Source organism: Symphodus melops (assembly GCF_947650265.1).
Source record: "Symphodus melops genome assembly, chromosome: 13".
Lineage (NCBI taxonomy): Eukaryota > Metazoa > Chordata > Actinopteri > Labriformes > Labridae > Symphodus > Symphodus melops.
In genome coordinates, this window is record NC_136703.1 from 25,913,086 (window position 1) to 25,932,735 (window position 19,650).

At 51.1% G+C, this 19,650-nt stretch overlaps 2 protein-coding genes across 4 annotated transcripts in view; both read right to left on the reverse strand.

The window, feature by feature from the left end:
- Positions 1-10,917, reverse strand: part of hcfc1b (host cell factor C1b) — an 11,506-nt gene extending 589 nt beyond the window's left edge. Inside the window, exons 1-31 of one of the 2 annotated variants that reach the window (XM_079358634.1) lie at positions 10,147-10,917; positions 8,611-8,759; positions 8,362-8,522; positions 8,080-8,282; positions 7,787-7,871; positions 7,302-7,408; positions 7,042-7,221; positions 6,626-6,952; positions 6,400-6,548; positions 5,991-6,164; positions 5,622-5,849; positions 5,349-5,465; positions 5,075-5,270; positions 4,876-4,991; positions 4,617-4,752; positions 4,380-4,531; positions 4,134-4,299; positions 3,740-4,056; positions 3,569-3,652; positions 3,398-3,481; positions 3,244-3,310; positions 3,033-3,163; positions 2,769-2,942; positions 2,396-2,582; positions 2,103-2,228; positions 1,740-1,942; positions 1,526-1,648; positions 1,259-1,444; positions 492-789; positions 259-313; positions 1-76 (exon numbers count right to left, since the gene is read on the reverse strand). The exon at positions 1-76 is cut by the window's left edge and continues 589 nt beyond it. In XM_079358634.1, coding sequence (XP_079214760.1) covers positions 37-76; positions 259-313; positions 492-789; positions 1,259-1,444; positions 1,526-1,648; positions 1,740-1,942; positions 2,103-2,228; positions 2,396-2,582; positions 2,769-2,942; positions 3,033-3,163; positions 3,244-3,310; positions 3,398-3,481; positions 3,569-3,652; positions 3,740-4,056; positions 4,134-4,299; positions 4,380-4,531; positions 4,617-4,752; positions 4,876-4,991; positions 5,075-5,270; positions 5,349-5,465; positions 5,622-5,849; positions 5,991-6,164; positions 6,400-6,548; positions 6,626-6,952; positions 7,042-7,221; positions 7,302-7,408; positions 7,787-7,871; positions 8,080-8,282; positions 8,362-8,522; positions 8,611-8,759; positions 10,147-10,327 — 4,902 coding nt within the window. In that variant the 5' untranslated portion in view covers positions 10,328-10,917 and the 3' untranslated portion in view covers positions 1-36. The remainder of the gene's footprint in view (positions 77-258; positions 314-491; positions 790-1,258; positions 1,445-1,525; positions 1,649-1,739; positions 1,943-2,102; positions 2,229-2,395; positions 2,583-2,768; positions 2,943-3,032; positions 3,164-3,243; positions 3,311-3,397; positions 3,482-3,568; positions 3,653-3,739; positions 4,057-4,133; positions 4,300-4,379; positions 4,532-4,616; positions 4,753-4,875; positions 4,992-5,074; positions 5,271-5,348; positions 5,466-5,621; positions 5,850-5,990; positions 6,165-6,399; positions 6,549-6,625; positions 6,953-7,041; positions 7,222-7,301; positions 7,409-7,786; positions 7,872-8,079; positions 8,283-8,361; positions 8,523-8,610; positions 8,760-10,146) is intronic. The other variant, XM_079358635.1, reaches the window with a different exon arrangement.
- Positions 10,918-11,391: 474 nt separating this feature from the next.
- On the reverse strand, positions 11,392-18,360 carry irak1 (interleukin-1 receptor-associated kinase 1). Of its 2 annotated transcripts, none has more exons than XM_079358641.1 (14): positions 17,958-18,360; positions 16,621-16,788; positions 16,392-16,511; positions 16,065-16,312; positions 15,928-15,989; positions 15,445-15,556; positions 15,078-15,199; positions 14,689-14,908; positions 14,534-14,602; positions 14,053-14,140; positions 13,875-13,966; positions 12,827-13,460; positions 12,139-12,237; positions 11,392-12,042 (listed from the first exon to the last, which is right to left on the reverse strand). In XM_079358641.1, the coding sequence occupies exons 1-14, from the start codon at positions 18,067-18,069 to the stop codon at positions 11,960-11,962; spliced, it is 2,229 nt and encodes a 742-aa protein (XP_079214767.1). In that variant the 5' UTR covers positions 18,070-18,360; the 3' UTR covers positions 11,392-11,959. The 2 variants fall into 2 exon arrangements, with proteins under 2 accessions (XP_079214767.1, XP_079214766.1); XM_079358640.1 differs by having other exon boundaries at positions 16,065-16,315; positions 17,958-18,359.
- Positions 18,361-19,650: the final 1,290 nt, after the last annotated feature.

The window sequence follows — 19,650 nt, forward strand, 5'->3', positions numbered from 1 at the left end:
AACCAATCAGAGTCCTCAGCAGAACATCAGCTCCTCCTATTGGTCAGATTTGAACTTCTTTGGTCCGACTGGTTTACTGAAGGTGAGAAGGGAAAACATAAAGAAGGATAAGAGACGGAGCAGCGTCAGTTCAATACGACGTAGTCATGTGATCAAAGTGGCGTTTCTCTCTCTAAACGCCCGAGAGCACGTAGAAACAAAATGTCTAGAATCAAATAAAGTTTTCTGTTTGTGTGAGAGAGAAGAATCCGTTCTTACTAATCAGGAGACGCTCCGGCTCTCTTCACAGCTGGCTTAGCTTCTTTACTGCTCTCTACACACACACACACACACACAGACACACACACACACACACACACAGACACACACACAGACACACACATTATTCATTAACCTTTCACATCTTTGTTTACAGTTATTCCCAAACAGGTCTCCATCATTTGATTTGAAACGTTTTAATTCTAGTATCATAAGAAACCTCGGTGACTCACCTTGTAACCACCTGACCTGCGTGGCGGGCCCGTAGCCCTTCTGATTGCGTGCGGCGATGCGGAAGATGATGGCGGGTTTGGTGGTGTGGTCGATGTGGGCGTTGGCGAGGCTGGAGGCCTGAACCAGACAGGACGGGCTGACGCCACAGTACACCCTCATGAAGGCCAGCTGGGCTGGACCAGAACCCGAGGCCGCGCTCGCCTGGCTGGACTGGATGGCCAGGTACACCGAGTACTCTGTGATCTTACCTGAGGTGACGGCAGGAGGCTCCCAGGTGAGCTGAGCCCCGTCCAGGTTCTACAGCAACAAACATCAGAGAGCCATTGTTAGAGCAGGCTGAGGGGACTACATTACCCAGCATGCTTTCTGTGTGTTTTAAAGACGCACACACAGACTGAGGGGACTACATTACCCAGCATGCTTTCTGTGTGTTTTAAAGACGCACACAGACTGAAGGGACTACATTACCCAGCATGCTTTCTGTGTGTTTTAAAGACGCACACAGACTGAGGGGACTACATTACCCAGCATGCTTTCTGTGTGTTTTAAAGACGCACACACAGACTGAAGGGACTACATTACCCAGCATGCTTTCTGTGTGTTTTAAAGACGCACACACAGACTGAAGGGACTACATTACCCAGCATTCATTCTGTTTTTTTCTTCTTTTTTTTTAAAGACAGTCACTGTGTGGTTTCCATGGTAACCAAGCTGTGTGAAAACTTGAAACACCCTTTATGGCATCAAGAACAGGAAGGGTGCTCACCTTGCTGATCTTGATGGCGCAGGGCGCTCCGGGGAAACCAGGCAGGCATGTTTTAAAAGCAGACACCTCGGAGAAGGCGCCGCGGCCGCAGATGTTTATCCCCGCCACACGAAACTTATACGCCGTGCCCGGCTGAAGCTCCACCTTCTTCATTTGACTGTAGTCAGGTACCACACCCGAGTCGTCCTGCAGGCACACGCCATCCAGACATGAGTAACCATGAACCAGCGGGAGTGTGTGTTGAGTGTGTGTGGGCGTGTCTCTTACGTCAGCCATGTTTTCTCCGTAGGGGACATAGTAATGCGTCACCACCATGTTGGTCACCTTGACGATGCCGACGTCATACCACTGACTGTCCTTCGCTGATGACCTCATCACCACGCTCGGCTTCTGCACATTACGGTTAGCATAACGCTGTTAGCGCATTGTCATGTTCTTCACATGTACTGTTAGCATGTTGTTAGCATGACCTGTCTCTCACCCCTGCAGGAGCCGGGTTGCCGTTGGCAACATCGATGGGCAATGCAGCTGTTTCAGTCTTCACCGGGCTGGCAGTCAGCTGAGGGGAGGGGCCAAACGTACTGGCCAATCGGGCCACGGCGCTGGTCACAGCTGAGGACGTCAGCTCGTGTCCGTTACTCTCGGCTGCAGGGTCGTTCAGGCTGTCTGCTGGAGCAAGGCCCTCTGGGAAATCACAAAAACTTTATTTAACAGCCGGCCAATGACAACAATCACACAGCAGAACCACAACACTCGACCTTCAAAATAAAAGTCCAGAACCACAGATGCACACGTGTCCCCTGAAGTGGTCTGCGTTCAGGTGTGTGTGGGTCTGCAGGTGTACCTGTGGGCAGGCTGCTGGGCTCGGGCTCAGGTTCTGGTTGGTTTTGGACGTCCTGAAGCTGCTGCTGTACCAGAACCGCCAGATCCTGCTGAGTCAGAACTATGGGCTGATCCACACCTGCTTCACCTTTAGAGAGACACACACACACACACACACACACGGTGATCAGGTCACAGATTAAAAACATGCTGACATTCTGTTGGCTAGAGGCTGTGATGTCATCGACCCGTTTACCAGGGTACAGGTCCAGACCCGTAGCAGTGGTCTCAGTGGAGCCCCCTGGTGTTACTCACCGATGTGTCCCGCCGCCTGCAGCACGGCCTGAATCGTCGCCTGCTGTACGGCGTCATCTGTTCCCGTGGTTAAGGCCAGCTGATCCGGGGTCAGACCCGTTACCATCAGGGTTGTCGTACCTGAAACCTCCCCTCCGTCCCCTTCTGATGACATCAGCTCATGAGGAAGACCGCCATCGGAGGTCATCTGAGAGAAAAACCGGCTGATTGGTGAGACCACTCTGTGTGTGTGTGTGTGTGTGTGTGTGTGTGTGTGTGTGTGTGTGTGTGTGTGTGTGTGTGTGTGTGTGTGTGTGTGTGTGTGTGTGTGTGTGTGTGTGTGTGTGTGTGTGTGTGTGTGTGTGTGTGTGTGTGTGTGTGTGTGTGTGTGTACCTGTGCCGCCCCGCTCTCCTCCATGTGAACCTGTAACACTGATGGCATCACGCGCTCTGGTTGGCTGTCAGTCTGCATGGGCTCCTGCCCCTCTCCTGCTGATTCCGTTACCATGGCAACGGCCTCTGCCTCAGAGGACTCCGCCCTGCCCTCTCCAACCATTGAGGAGATCTCCTGCAAACAAAGAGGATCATGGGACATCAGAGATGGTGAAGGCGTGTCAGTGAGTGTGTGTGTGTGTGTGTGTGTGTGTGCATGCTTTACAGGTATAGATGGTCCAGGGGTGGGTGTGGCCTGTGTAACCGTGGTAACAGCTCTGCTCTGACTTGCTGTGGAGGGGGCCGGTGCAGGGTCCGAGGAGGACGAGGGGTCTGTGGAGTCTTCAACCTGCTGAGCTGCAGACAGACGACAGGAAGTGATGTCACTGGTCAGTATTTACTGTCCAGGTGAGGTCTCAGGTGTGCGAGCAGCTTACCTGTGGCTGTGGTGGAGGTGTTGGTGGTCCCGGTCTCGTGGGTCTCACATGGGGGGTTCGAACACACCTGCAGAAAGATACAGCAGAGCTCAGTTTACACCCGGGTCCAAAGAATCAGAGGCCATCACTGCAAACCTGACCGTGGTCGTCTCACCTGTGTGAGTCCACCTGCTCCTGCCGTGGTGGAGGTGTTGGTGGTCCCGGTCTCGTGGGTCTCACAGGGCGGGTTCGAACACACCTGCTGAAAGAAGCATCAGAACTCAGTCCAAATCCAGTTTCGACCAATCAGAGGCCATCGCTGCAAACCTGACCGTGGTCGTCTCACCTGTGTGAGTCCACCTGCTCCTGCCGTGGTGGGGGTGTTGGTGGTCCCGGTCTCGTGGGTCTCACAGGGCGGGTTCGAACACACCTGCAGAAAGATGCATCAGAACTCAGTCCAAATCCAGTTTCGACCAATCAGAGGCCATCGCTGCAAACCTGACCGTGGTCGTCTCACCTGTGTGACTCCACCTGCTCCTGTCGTGGTGGTTGTGTTGGTGGTCCCGGTCTCGTGGGTCTCACAGGGCGGATTGGAGCAGGTGTTCCCTGCACTCTGACTGACAGGAGCGGCCGGGTTGGAGCTCACCTGCGGCGGTTGGTTCATGCTGGCGGAGGCGGTTGTGGCGGTGTTGGTTGTCCCGGTTTCGTGCATCTCACACGGCGGGTTGGAGCATTCTGTTTTGTTCCCGCCCATGGCCGCTGTGGCGACTGTGGCGGTGTTGGTGGTGCCGGTTTCATGCGTCTCACACGGCGGGTTGGAGCAAACCAACGTCACTGAAACCGTCGTTAGTGACATCATCAGAAACACTGATAATCAGAACACACCTGCAGAGCGGTCCTGGTCCGTGTACCTGTCTTACCTGCCGTGTCTCCACTCTCTCCTCCGGCAGTACTCGATGTAGTCGTTGTCGTACTTGTAGTACTTCCGGGTTCTTCTGAAGTCGGGGACGCCATGATGGAGACGGGTAGATCCTGGACCAGAGACTCCGCCCCACTTGGAGTTGTGATCAGAGTCACCTGTGCGAACAACACTGAAATGTGACTACGGCCCGACACAGCGTGAGCTCGCCCCTCAGGTGTGTTTCCAGTCCTGTTACCTGTTTGGGTCCGGCTGTCGTAGCGGTGACCTTGCCAGCAAGTGTGGCAATGGTTGCTAGGGTGGTGATGGGCGTTGCCAGGGAGGCGGTAACAGCTCCTCCTACTTTTGGGGTGGTGATACTTCCTGTTACTGTCCCCAGACTGGACACACCTGAGACACACACACACACACACACGCTCAGCTCAGGTGTGTGGCAGCTGACACGTAGAGTACTTTGCATGTCACCAGGGTTTACCTGTGGTTCCCTTGACAACAAGTGTGGTCACATTGGGTTTGGATCCGACAGCTCCAGGTGACACGAGTCTGACTCCGCCCATAGGAACAGTCCTCAGGATTGTACCTGGCGTCCCTGGAGCTCCTTTCAACACCACCTTAAAACACACACACACACACACACACACACAGCTTATCGTATGTGACCTGTGGTCAGGTGTGTTACCTGTGTGTGTGTGTGTGTGTGTGTGTGTGTGTGTGTGTGTGTGTGTGTGTGCTACCTGTGTGAGTCCCTGCTGGCCTCCTGAGCTGATCTTCGGGACGGTTGTGAGGATTTTTCCGGCACTTCCTGCTGTGACCATCTTGGTGGTGAAGATTGTATACGGGCTGTTAGCACCTGCAGGGGGGAGGAGCTTAGCTGTCAGTCGTCCTGTTTTAAATAAAGCGTTGTCAGGTGTGTGCAGGTGTGTGCTTGAGTACCTGCCCCCCCTTGCAGGGCAGACATCGGGATGGTCTTGATGATGGTGGCTCCCGGTTTCGTGGCCGTTCCCGGGGCTACGCCGAGGATCGTGGACTTGGCAGATCCGGCCTGCGCGGTGCTGAGGAGGGTCGTCTGCTTCCCGTCAGCTGACGTCACCAGCTTCAGGATGGTTCCTGGCGGGAGGGAGCCTTTGGACTGACACGCAGAGAGGGGGCGGGGTTAGTGGGTCTGCTTGACCTCGGGGGCGGGGTTAATGTAAAGTACAGCCTGTACCTGCAGGAACTGTGTGATGGGATTGCTCACAGTCTGACCAGTCGCCGCTCCACCCTGCACCTGTTTAGTCTGGACCACCATCTTCCCGAGGTTACCAAGGTTACCAAGGTTACCGATCTAACACAAACAGGAAGTGACATTTGTTTAAAGGAAGACGTTTATTTTTCTGCTGTGCGAGTTTCAGTCTAAACGTTGGAGTATCGCTATGGAAACCAACAACCTCGCACGCGCTCTTGATGGTCGAGATAAAGGCGCCTCCTTCACGTCACTCACCAGAGACCCGCCTCCTCCCACGCCGAGTGGACTGTTAACCAGCGTGATGGTCTTTGTGACTCCGCCCACCATCGTGGTGACCACTTGAGCCTGTTGGGAGACCGTCACTGTGCCCGATTTATGCACGGTGATGATTGGTCTGCCAGGGGTGCCGGAGGTGGAGACTCCAGAGGCCACGCCCACCTGAGCAGCAGCTGTCTTCAGGATGCGGGTCGCTGGGTTTGTTAACTGCAGCAGGTGAGAGGAGACAGGTTGGTGCTCAGATGATTGACAGGTTGTACTGAAGGGGGGCGGGCTCTGATTTATCGTTCGCCCCTGTGTGTATTTAAAGCACAGCGTTCAGTTCGATGCAGTGTGTAGTGTTGTTACCATGGTAACGGGGCTGCCCTGTTTGGTTCCCGGACTCACGGACACAGTCTTCACGAGTGTGGCTCCCGCAGGGACGTTCAGCATCGCCGCCGTAGACGGAGGGATCTTCTGAGTCGCTGCAGCTGCGGCCGCCAACGCCGCCATGCCGCTCATCTGCGGACTGCCCCCTTGTGGCTGAGAGCAGACAGGAAGCAGGAGGCGTGAAAACGATGCATTAAAGAGCCAATTAAAGAGTTGGGTGCGGGATATTTTTTTCCTGGAGCTTTCAGCACAAACTCGTGGTCTTTATTCTAGATTCTCGGTTGCCATGGAGACACCTCATGAGTCTCCATGACGACTGAGCAAACTTCCTGTTTTCATAAAGACCGGATCAGGAGTTAGGAATAACGAGGAGGGTTTTTTTTTTTACCGTGGCTTGACCAGCCTGGGCAGGAACGACCATGCGAACACCTGCAGGAAGTGTCGTCACAGCAACTGGAGATTTGGGCGCGGCCTGCCTCACGGTGACGAAAGAGGCTCCGCCCCCTACTCCCGGAGCTGCTGCCACCTTCAGGACTGCTACAGAAACAGGTCACAGGTGAGAAACACTCGGATCAGATCACCTCTACGTCTACCTGGGAAAATGTGTCACTCACCTGGGGCTTTGGCTGCAGCAGCCAATGGGCTTACAGGTACAGAGGCGGTGGGGGAGGGCAGCATTGTGATGCCAGACTGCGTGATGGAGGCTGATGTCGGGGCAGCGGGGGAGGGGCTGTTTGAAAAGCTTGCTACAGGTGTGGCCGTTGGGACGAGGTTAGGGGTGGTGCTAGCTGCAGGTGAGGCGACAGCAGGTGTGGCGGGAATGTCGTACTTCTGCAGCTGCAGCACGTAGGTGTCTGCAGTCTGAGACGGACCCCAGCTCACCTCCAAAGACGAGGTGTTAGCCCGGACCAGCTGAACCCGGGACGGGGCGCAGGGACGCTCTGAGGACAGACGGGTGAGAGACACAGGTGAGAAAGGAAAGACCGGCTCTCCTGTCTCAAGTTTCAGGGACTGGACTGGTCCCACTCACCTGTCTCCAGGTACCAGAGGTCCTTGCAGCACACCTGGTTGTTCCAAGCCTTCCTGTATCCGTCTCTGCCGCTCCAGATGTACAGTCTGGAGTTGATGGCCACGCTGCAGTGACCAGCTCGAGCTCTGGGGATGTTCTCCTCCAGACTGTCCATCAGCACCGTCTCCCAGCACATCGTATCTGCAGACACACAGGTGGTCAGACAGGTGGACAGCAGAGTGTGTGTGTGTGTGTGTGTGTGTTTAAGTGTGTGTGTGTACCAAGGTTAAGGCAGGCCAGTGTGTTGGTACACTTCCACTCCTTCTCATGAGTCGCCACCTTCACGTCATCCAGCACCAGAGGAACCCAACCTCCGAACACGTACATCCTGACAGACGGACAGACAGGTTAGTGTGAGGGGAGCGCTCAGGTCATGTGACTCTGGTTAGTGTGAGGGGAGCGCTCAGGTCATGTGACTCTGGTTAGTGTGAGGGGAGCGCTCAGGTCATGTGACTCTGGTTAGTGTGAGGGGAGCGCTCAGGTCATGTGACTCTGGTTAGTGTGAGGGGAGCGTTCAGGTCATGTGACTCTGGTTAGTGTGAGGGGAGCGTTCAGGTCATGTGACTCTGGTTAGTGTGAGGGGAGCGTTCAGGTCATGTGACTCTGGTTAGTGTGAGGGGAGCGCTCAGGTCATGTGACTCTGGTTAGTGTGAGGGGAGCGTTCAGGTCATGTGACTCTGTGTGCATGCACCGTGTGTGTTATTACTTGTTGTTGATGGTGGTGGCAGAGTGGAGGCTTCTGGGAAGAGGTGCGATTCCGTTGAGGGTCGGTTGAGTCCACGTCAGAGAATCTGTGACATCATCAGAAAGGAACCAATCAGAGCAGTGGTAGGAATAGAAGAGGATCAGATGCCTGTTGTCGTCATGCTGGGAGGTTAAACTGGTGTGTACGATGCACCCTCACAATGTTCACTAATAATTAGGGGAAATTATTCGCTGAATTTCAAAAATTAACAGCAATTAGTGACATGTTGCCATGACAACGAGCACCTGTCTCACCTATGTGCAGCACCCACAGGTCTCCCAGCCTGCAGCCGCTCATGCCTCCGTAGATCAGGAGTCTGTTGTTTCCGCGGCCGCTTGTCACCACGGCAGTGTGGCTCTCTCTGGGGGGCGGGGGCTGACCCGAGGTGGGAGGGATCTCCCAGCCGACCACGCTGGTCCCCGGCCGCAGCTCCAGACAGTACAGGTCATTCAGGTACCTGAGGGGGCGACAGGTTAAGGAGGCGGGCTCTAAAACAGGAAGTGGTGCAGGAACATGGGGCTGGAGATCTTTCTTACCTGGGGATGTTATTTTTAGGGTCTTCGCTGTCATTGGCCAGTCCTCCAAACAGGTAGCAGCAGCTTCCAATCAGGGAGAAGCTGTGTCCGAGACGAGGGCAGGGGGGCGGGCCGTTCTTTGGAGCCTTAGCCTTCAGACGTTTCCACTCCCAGCGGCTCGCCTGAAGACAACAACAGGAAGTGGTCTGTAGTGAGATACTGAATCTGACAGAGTTCTGCTTTGAGTTCAGAGAAGACGGAGAGACTCACCTGCAGCTCGTACAGGTCGCTGCTGTACTTTCCATACTCCACCATCCCTCCAAACACCAGCAGCCTCGTCCCGTCACACACGAAGCCGTAAGCAGCACAGCCGGGAGGGACGTCGCCCCGAACAGCCGGGATGAACCACTGGTTAGTAGCTGCGGAGGACCAGAAATAAACACGCAATAGTTCAATATTCAAATAAGAAAATAAAATGCAGTTAATTAAAACATTTTAAATTATGCATCTACTCGCTGTAACTCCTAAATTCATCATGGAATTTAGAAATTGCGAGTTGCCAGTCGGATATGTCATCAGGAACGCTTATCCTCACATTGTTGTTGTTTGTTAAACGTGAGCTACACCACAAGATAAAATCTTCAAGGAGAGAACGATGTGTTCAGTTGGATGAAGCACTGAGAATAAACTTCTCTCTATGACATAAATAACAGTCACTTTAAACAGACATAGAATTATCAGTGATGCTTTTCACTGTGTGAAATCATCTACTTTGTCTTGGCACAGAACTTTACTACAGTGATGCAGTCGTCATAATTTAAACAGGAAGTCGAGGGTTCAATCCCCCATCTCCAGGAGCCGCGTCTGACGTGTCCTTGGGGAAAACTGTGAGTCGCTCCCGCTGCTTTGTTAACGTCATGAGTGTGTGCGAATGGATGAGTTAATACTGATGGACTCTGCAGCAGCCTCTACCATCAGTGTGTGAATGTGTGTGAATGGATGAGTTAATACTGATGGACTCTGCAGCAGCCTCTACCATCAGTGTGTGAATGTGTATGAATGGATGAGTTAATACTGATGGACTCTGCAGCAGCCTCTACCATCAGTGTGTGAATGTGTATGAATGGATGAGTTCATACTGATGGACTCTTTACTCAGCCGCTTCTAAGTTTAAAAGCGCTTTGAGCAGTCAGAAGACGAAAAAATACGAATTTAAATATATTTAAACTAAAATGTTGTCAAAAACAAACCATAACAAAGTGATTAAAAAACATCCTGATTGATTAATTACTCCTAATCTGTTTAACGTGTTGTGTTTAACGAGTCTTTGTTTCTTTCCGTTATAATGCAGCAGAGGGGCGTGTCACTGTGACGTCAGTAATGTTTTCAGTAAAAAACGCGCCATTTCTGCCAGAGCCGCTGCTTTAGCTCCGCGGCTAATCACGTTAGCTCCGCGGCTAATCCCGTTAGCATGCGGCGCAGAGGCTAAAGTTAGCTCCAACTAGCAAAAGCTAACTTAGCCTAATGGGCTAACAATCCTGCTGGGGTTCGAGTTAACTGTTCAACAGCCAGCTTTAGTTTCAACCACATCTATTAAATTAATATCAAATCTCAATCTCTCTTTTTATATATTATATGTATTATGTGTTTTTAAATATATTTATATATTAGCTGATTTATGAGATGAGCTACTTAGCCTTCTTTTAGCATTAGCTTTATATTAGCATTAGCTCGACTAGCGTCTGTTTACTTCTCAAACATAATTTATCTCTAATACATCAAAGAGGTCGACAGGTAGGCACGTACCTGTGTTGTAGACATGAAGCTCGTCTACGATCCCCTCGTTTCCTCCTCCGAACACCACCATCAGCTCCTTGATGTTCACGGCTCGGTGTCCGTGCCGGGGCCGCGGCACCGGGCCGCTCCATCCTAGGACGCGCTTCCACCGGGGCTGCAGCACCGCGGGAGTCCCGGGTTCGGTTTCCATGGCGCCTCAATCAGTGTGCGTGTGTGTATGTGTGTGTGTTTCTCGTTCCTCAGTGAGAAACAAACTGTTCAAATTCCGTTCAGTTTGTTTCAAGTTTAAAATCAGTTCCGGCTCCGTGTTAGCATTAGCCTGTCAGCTAGCTTCCAATGCTAAGTAGCCGGCTACCTTTAAAGGTTTGTTTATATAGCTGCCTCGCGCTTTCCGGACAGTTTATTTCTCGGCTGCAGATTTTATATCAGGCAGAATAAATCAGAATCCTCCTCTAGTGGTCCAGGCGATCAGTGTGATAGCAGCTAGCCACAGTCCGCCATCTTAGCCCGGGGTGAAGCTCTGCAGAGTCTGTAACGAAAATACGAGAAACTAGAAACACACGCCGAGCCTGCAGGGAATCAGTTGACCGGCTTCTCCTCCTCCTGCAGCGGTGCGATGGAGCGCTGTGTGAAGGCTGAAAAAAGGCGTTCAATGTGCAGAAGTTAGGGTGTGAGCGCCGGGCAGGGAGCCGCCATCTTGCTGCTAACAGCAACCAAACAAAACACAGAGAGGCCGGGCGGCTAGGCGGCTAACTGCTAACAGACAGCTGCTCCACCAGAGGGCGCCATACAGCCAAACATGTTTCATTTCATTAACACAGTCGTTTTATTATTGACAGCTGACAACACACGACTCAGTGATTTGTTGCTTTTATCGGTTAAAGGGGAAATATGAACTGTTACAGGGTTTTTGAACATTTATTTAGGTTGCACAGCGGTTCAGTGGTTAGCTCTGTCCCCTCAGAGAGAGGAGGCTCCTGGTTTGAATCCCTGTCTGACAGGAGCCTCCCCGTGCATGTGTGGGTTCAACAGTCCAAAGACATGGCTAACAGTCCAGGGTGTAATCCTGCATCTCGTCCAATCATATAGAGAGTGCGCCAGAACTATTGGCCCGTTCTTTACCTTGCTAAAGGGCACCTTAGCACAGCTCAGAAACCGACCGGGCCCCTCCAGCCATCACACCCAACTTCCACATTTTGACCTTGAATGGGGATCTCGAACTGAGCTTCTGTGTTTGTCAGGTGAAAACAGGAATGACAGTAGAGTTCAGTATTATTTATTTTTGGTTTTACAGAGACTGATTGACATCACAGCTCTTCATCCTTTATTTGGTATAAAAGTAATCAAATGATAATAAATAGGAAACAATCATCATGTCAGCTTGTTTTTGTGTCATGGTGCGTTCAGGGTGAAAGACGCTGCAGCAGGCAAACGTGACTGTTTATTTTGCACCATGGAGGATATTATGGGATGTACACACTTATAAATAACAAGGAGAAGACTGAAACAGGACGAGAGAGACACGAAGCACAAGAAGCTGCTGATTAACAGAAGACGGACCGCCCGCTTCTCCGAGAGCAGCGCGTTAATGTCTCTGCGTGTTCAGCGAAATGTTTAAATAAAACAATACTTAAAAACTTTTTCATTCTTCTATGACAGAAAGTAAAAGATTGTCAGAATCAGACGATGGAGGTGAAACACCCGTTTCCGTCCTGCAGGTGTGGAGACGATTCACGTTGTCCCTGTGTGTCAGACTCTGCTCTCATAGAGCTCTATGGACTGCTGGTGGTTTAGAACTCACACTAACTCATCGTGTTCAGGCTCAGCCGTGTTTCGCCGCTGGAAGGTAATCCAGCTCGTCACTCTCCTCAGGTCCTCTCCCCTCCTCAGAGCTCCGCCCCTCATCTGAGGAGACACGAGACGGCAACAGCAGAGGTCCAAATCAAACACAGATCATAGAATCGTGATGAACAGATGTGCGTGTAAGCAGTGTGTGCGTACAGAGGTCGTCGGCTGACAGCAGCTCGGGGGTTTGGATCCTGCCCTCGTCATACAGAGTTTTCTTCTGCAGGAAACGCTGTTTACTCGGATTGATGACCACTGAACACACAGGACACATGATCAGCTGGGTCAAAGGTCAACAGTTACATGTTAAGAGAGGGGACGGTCAGAATATTACTTATATTAATAACACTTTCAGAGTTAGTTCTAATGTTAATGTATTTACTTAAATGTGGCGTGCGCGGCGTAGGGTGGCGTGCACGTCGTAGGGTGGCGTGCACGGCGTAGGGTGGCGTGCGCGGCGTGCACGGCGTAGTTCAGCCATTAAGGACCCGTTTTTATGCGTCTATGATACTTTTTAAAAGAATGTGTTCATTTAAAAGCTGCAACGTTCTTGTATTTTCCATCTGGCAACACTTCAAAATAAAAGCTTCTGGTAATAAATGAGAATTATTAAACATTAATTTCATGTTTCGCGTAACTTTGAGTTGATCGTTTTATTTTGGTGAACTGCGTCTCTATGAAACACTGAAGTTTAAGATCATATATTTTGACTGTACTTCCTGTTTACAGATTAGCATGCTAATGTTAGCTTTGTGAGTTAGCCTGTGTAGAGCGCCCCCTATCTGTTCTGAAGGCAGAGGTGAAAGGCTCCACGCTAAACCGGCACGTCGATCTGTCTGCGTACCTGGGGACCCCGGAGACGATGACTGCAAGGACTCCATGAGAGAGAGGCTTCCTGGGGCTCCATGTAGACCTGCTGCAGCCCCCCCTCCGAGAACCCCCGGACTGTCCCTGCTGCAGCCAGGCCGGGTGGGAGATCTGTACTGGTTCTCGGTGGGGATAGATGGCTGACTGAACTGGGACTCTGAGAGTCTGGGTGGATGGAGATTCTGGTCTCTGGTGCATGGGGAAAGAGATCTGGAACTGGTCCCATTAGTTTGGCACTGGGAGCGAAGGTCGTACTGCGAAAAGCCTCGACTCTCATCAGTCTCACAGGGACCGACGAAGGACGAGGAGCCGGGGGGGAGGGAAGAGGAGGAGGAGGAGGAGGAGGGGAGGGAGGAGTACGAGTGTAGCGGGTCAGGGGGGACGAGGGAGCAGAAGGAGGAGGAAGAGGAGGACGACATGGAGGGCCGGTACGTGTCCTCCAGAGGTCCCAATTTGGACATTTGTTGGGACAGAGCCTCCTCGCTGTAGTCCAGAGTGAGGGGGGGTCTGGGCAGGGAGGGGGGTTTAAAATGAAGGTTGTGAAAGGAGGAGGAAGAGGAGCAGCTGCCCTTCCTCACACGGCTGTAGATGTCCTGAAGTTGTTCAAACACCTGCGAGAAGGAACAGAGGACGATCAGAACAGGACAAGTGTCTCCTGTAAGACCCTGAATATAAACGCAGTCTCAAACCTCGCTCCAGAACATTCTCCAGAGAAGTCTCCTCCAGAGCCAATCGGAGCAGGAGTGCTCCCATTGGCTCTGGAGGAGTGTGTGTAAAAAACAGCTCCTGTCTGTTTCCTCTCACTGTCGTCCTGTGTGATGATTTCAGACACTCAGCAGTTTCCAGCTCAGCGATGAAGCTCCACTGTGTTAAACGTGTCATCCAGCTAGCTACCTGTAAGCTAGTTGAGTTTCCAGCCTGCGCTAATGTTGACCGTGTGAAGTCGTCTTTTCAATGTAAATATTCAGGCAGTGTGTGAGGGGTGCGGGTACATTCATCCTGGTCTATCCTGAGCCATCGCTCACCTGGGACATTTTCGGTCTCTTTTTCCACATCTTCAGACACGTGCAGGCCAGATCCACCATCTCCATGTAGCCAGCAGGCTCTGCAGCGCCCCCTGCAGGACGACACACACAACAGCTGCAGGTATCAGGAACACACACACACACCTACACACACCTACACACACACACACACACACACCTGAGATCAGTCGGTGGTCCAGCTGTTTCCTCCACTCTGCTTCACGTGAACCCGCCGGACCGTCCTCCACCTCCTCCACCAGGTCCTTCTGCAGACCAATCACACGTGAGGTTCATCTCAACGAGCAGAGCGGGATAAATGAGGTTTGAACTCCATGTGACCAATCAGAGAGCAGCATTTCCTCTCGTGTCTGAACAGACGACCGTCTAAAAGAAGTTCTGATGTTTCTATGATCTGACAAAGAGAACCGAAGCCTTCATCTCCAGCGGGAGTCACAGAACCACAGTGACATCTAGTGGTGAGATCTGACACTACAACATCAGGTCATTTAACGGTCCTCTGTGATTGGACGATGAAATGATCTGGGCTTATGGAGAACTCAAGCAGGTGTAAAAACTAACTCAGCCAAACCATCACCGTGACAACCAGATTTTAGAAAGAGTGTGTGTGTGTGTGTGTGTGTGTGTGTGTGTTTTCTGACCAGATATCTCTCTTTTGACTGCCTGTCTCGCTCCATGGCTCGCCGACCCGTCAGAACCTCCAACAACACCTGAAAAACACACACACACACACATCACTATCGTCTGTTACAAACTAACAAACTTCATTTCCCATCAGCCCCTGGCGGTGGCTCACCACTCCGAAGCTGTAGACATCGACAGCGGTCCCCAGCTGTCCGTTCCTCACGTATTCGTTAGGCAGGTACGCCAGCGTGCCGCGGACCGTCTCTGTCTTCCCGATCATCGTCGTCTGAGCAGCCGAGGTCGCCGCCGCCGCCGAGCGTCCACACGCATATCGAGCCAGGCCGAAGTCTGCCAACTTCGCCACCAGGTGACTGTCCAACAGGATGTTTGAGCTACACACACACAAAAAATAAAATAAAAACTAATCAGAAATTAATTATTACCACACTTCCTGTTTGTGCACGTGTGTGTGTGTGTGTGTGTGTGTGTGTGTGTGTGTGTGTGAGATGCAGGCCTGTCTGTATTTCCCCTCTGGGATTAATAAAGTTGGTGCCGTCCTACCTCTTGACGTCCCCGTGGATCAGTGGAACGCGTTCTTTAGGGGGGCCGTGGAGATACTGCAGAGCTTTAGATGCTCCGACAACAACACTGACCCTCTCAGACCAGGACAGGGTGCGACTCTCCTGAGAGAGAGACACACACACACACACACACACACACACACACACACACACACACGCACACACACACGCACAGAGCGGCCCAGGTTCAAACCCGTCCTGTGGATCCTCTCTCTCTCCTACCTCTAAAACATAAACACATAAAAAGCCCCAGAATATGCGTGCGTGTGTGTGTGTGTGTGTGTGTGTGTGTGTGTGTGTGTGTGTGTGTGTGTGCGTGTGTGTGTGTGTGTGTGTGTGTGTGTTACGTTGTGCAGCTGGTCTTCCAGTGATCTGTTCTCCATGAAGCTGTAGATGAGACACACACACTCCGGTCCCTCGCTGAAGCCGAGCAGATCCACGATGTTCGGGTGTCGGAATCTGAAACATAGCGCACACACACACACACACACACACACACAGACACACACAGACACACACAGACACACACACACACACACACACACACACACACACACACACACACGTCTACTCAGTGACCTTTGACCCCATGATGTCATAAGCGCTCATTGTTGCTAGGTAACAAAAGGTTAACGTGTGTTCTGTTTTAATATCTCCGCGTGCGTCACCCGCCATCATCTGTTGACACAACTGATAAGAGTTTAATATATAAGTCCCGCCTCTTCTCGGTCAGAGGGGGAGAAGTGGCGTTGGCGATTGAGGTGGAGTTGAGCACGATCACGTTGACACTCATCAATATATCAATAAATATTTGAATCATTCAAACTCACGTGGTCAGTTTGTCCAGCTCCGTCTGAAAACTCTTCTTCAGCTGAGTCCAGTCGACTGAGTCCTGCAACAACAACAACAACATCAATCAGACTGTAGCCCCGCCCCCTCAGTGTGATCTGCACTGTGATTGGCTGACCTGTTTGAGTCTCTTCACAGCGCATTCGGTGCCGCTCAGAGTCGCTTTGTACACGACTCCGAACCCCCCCTCGCCCACCTGCCGGGAGGGGGAGAACCCGCCCGTCCCTTCCTGCACCTCCTCGTACGACCAGCACATCAGCTCGCTGCGTTGTGGCGCCACCGGGGGCCGTCTGCAGGGGGCGGAGTGTAGATGGTCAGGGGGCGGAGCAGGTCTGGGGAGGGATCCTCCTCCTCCTCCTCCTTTACCTGCTGAAGAACAGCACAGGATGAAGAGCAGAGGCGACACACACTGAGCACTGTTTGCTTGCTGTGCGTCACAGCTCACCTTCTAACAGGCTGCAGGTGATCTCTGTGGGCGGGGCCTCAGACTTTTTGGGAGGAGGCTCAAACTGAGGGAGAGTCGAGGGTGGAGGAGGCAGCAGAGGAGGCCTTAATCTGGACACCCCTGCAGAGAGAGAGAGAGGGAGAGAGAGAGAGAGAGAGAGAGAGAGAGAGAGAGTCAGCTGTGTGAGAGCTCTGAGAGGTCAAAGGTCGTCACAGGTGAGCGGACGTACAGCGCTGAATGATGTCACGGGGGCGGAACAACTTCAGATCCTCCAACAGGTCAACCAGCTCGCTGACACGACCGTTCATGGCACCCCATCGGTTCATCACCCAGTCGGTCCGCCTCTCCATTCTCTCAGCCAATCGCAGGGAGGTCTGATCAAGGAGGACCAATGAGGCTATGAGAGAGAGAGAGAGAGAGAGAGAGAGAGAGAGAGACAGAGAGAGAGAGAGAGAGAGAGAGTCAGTTCGCACATTTACAGAAATGACAACAAACGTTATCACAGCGGCTGTGAACGAGCTGAGAGAGCGAGCGAGGAGGAACCAGTGTTTCCATCTCTCGGGGTCGTAGGTGGGCTGCAGCCGATCCCAGCCGTCATTGGGTGAGAGACGGGGTCAAACCTTGGACTGTTCGCCGGCCAATCACAGCGCTGACATACAGAGACAGACACATTCACACCTACAGACAGTTCAGAGTCAGCAGGTAACCTAAGCAGCAGGTGTCTGGACTGTGGGAGGGAGAACATGCAGACTCCACACAGAGAGGCTCCTGACAGACGGGGATTCAAACCAGCAACCTCCTCCCTGTGAGGGGACAGAGATAACCACTGCTGCAGCGTGTGGCTGAGAAGGATTTTTCATGCCACCAAAGGAAAAATTCAGATTGACATTTTAATTAGAACCTGGGTAAAAAAAATTCTCAATTTATTACTATTAAATAGAAGTGAAGTTTGGGACTCCATTAACTGGTCAAGACTTCACTGAAGCTCCGCCCACAAACAACAGGACACACACACACACACACACACACACACACACACACAACCGACCAAATGATCTCCAAATGATAATCCTGTTAGAAAGAGAGAGACTCTGGCAGAGCACGTGACCACGGCGAGGGATGTGAAACTTCCCTGCAGGGACTGAAAGGGCCACCATGACGTCACAGGAAGAACTACCCGCGCTGTGGTTACTCCGTCATCAAGGACAAGGCGAGATAATCTCACTTCCTCCAACACAGCGACGCTATCATCAGAATCTAGGAGCAGATTCATGTTTTCACCGAGGTCACGTGACGACAAACTGGACTCAATGTTTCCATCGAACTTCACCTTTAAATTAAATTAAATTAACTTTTATTATATCTGATATTTATTGTGTATAATGTTTGACTAATCACAGACAGACCGGTTCTCTCTCTGCTGCTTTTATTCATTTGAGTCAACTATTAAAGTTAATAATATTATCAATATGAAGACTATACCTGCTTCACCCCCCCAGGTGAAGCAGGTACCCCCACCTTTCCATGTTAGCCGTTAGCATGCTATCACAGACAGTTCTGACTCACCGAACCGGGACCAGTCCACGTCAGACAGTCCGTCCATGACCAGGCAGAACTCCAGGAGAACCTTGGCCGGCAGGTCGTACAGGTACGGACCTCCTGGGTCCGCCGCAGACATCTTTCCTGCCTCCAGCTTCCTCTATCCGGCTAACAGCTAACAGGCTAACAGCTGACAGACACCCAGCATAGGACGGGGGGACGTTCAGACCTGGACCCGGACCCTCAAGTACAGTCCAGAACAAACTTCTGAATAAACTTTTAAAAAAACTCTGAACAACATACACAAAGTTCAACTCCTCCGCTGCTTCCGCCCCATACGTCACTGGGCCCTCCGCAATAAGAGCCGCGTCAGCCTTTCAATCCTTCAAAATAAAAGTCTCCGTTGGACATGACTTGGGCTCCGTGAAAGTCATGTGATCATATTTCAAACTAACTCTGTATTTTTCATTGAATTTCAGTTTTTAATATTTATTTAGTTAAACACATTTTAATATATTATTGTAATTAGGCGACTAATGGGATCATGTGTGACAGAGATCATGTATGACACAGATCATGTGTGACAGAGATCATGTATGACACAGATCATGTGTGACAGAGGACTATGCATGGCCACGTTACAGAAAGAAAAAAAATCAAAAACTTCGAGATTAAAGTTGTAAATTAACAAATTTGAGGCCAGCCTGAGTGAAAATGACGACAGCAGAACTTTTCCTCTGCACACAGAACTTCCTCCGAGTCACTGAGCTTCTGTCTTCGGAAGAGTCACAGTTAGTAAAACATGGTTTCTTTTAGTGGCCTATCTGATCAGGGTCCTGATATTTTAAGATGATGATGTGCTAAAAGCATGTGAAGTTTAATTTCTGCAGAAGTAAAGATCCAACAGAACTATCGCAGGTTTTTGTTTTTTTGTTTATTTGTGTTTGTTATCTGTGTAAAGAGTCGATAGTTTATGTACAGAGACAGTTACACCTTTTATTATTTGTTAAACCTTAATAAAGTACAAGATGCTGCACGTTTGCGACTTAATTAACAACATTATGATTTCATCACTTTCGAGCAGGATGGTCTATATTTACAACTCTCTAATCCTCCTGTGTATTTCACGTCACTGTTTGTGATTGACTGATTTACTCTTAAATTGACTGTTGGGGATTTTTTTTTGGAAACCTGTCTGAGGTGAGTCATTTCCTTGTTTGAGCTGTAAACCTAGTTTGCTCTTTGACTTGTGCAACTCCGGGGTTTACTGAGTGGCCCGTGTGTGGAAGAGTGTGTGCTTCTGATTTTTATGACGGTTTATTGACTGTCTTTTGCGTGACGTCATCGTTATCACAGGTAACACTTACCGTTTTCATTGTAACCATCTTTTGGCAGCTTCACAGGTTTCCTGCAGGTGGATGGAGGGGAGGGGGGGGGGGGGCTGTGGCTCAGTTGGTAGAGTAAGAGGTTTCAATTCCCAGCTCCTGCAACAACAAAAAAAAAGTAAATTATTACACACATTATAAATATCACCAGGGGAGCTTCTAGGGTCTGTTGGGGCCCAAGGCAAACATTCATTGGGGGCCCCTCCATTTTTATTTTCACAGCAATAATAGACACAACACTCAGCAGGTTTCCTGCTGTCATTGCAAAATTTGTACATTTTGAGGCAAAGGTGTGGTTTAAGGTTTGTCAGCAGTTGGGGGGCCCCCTACTGGCC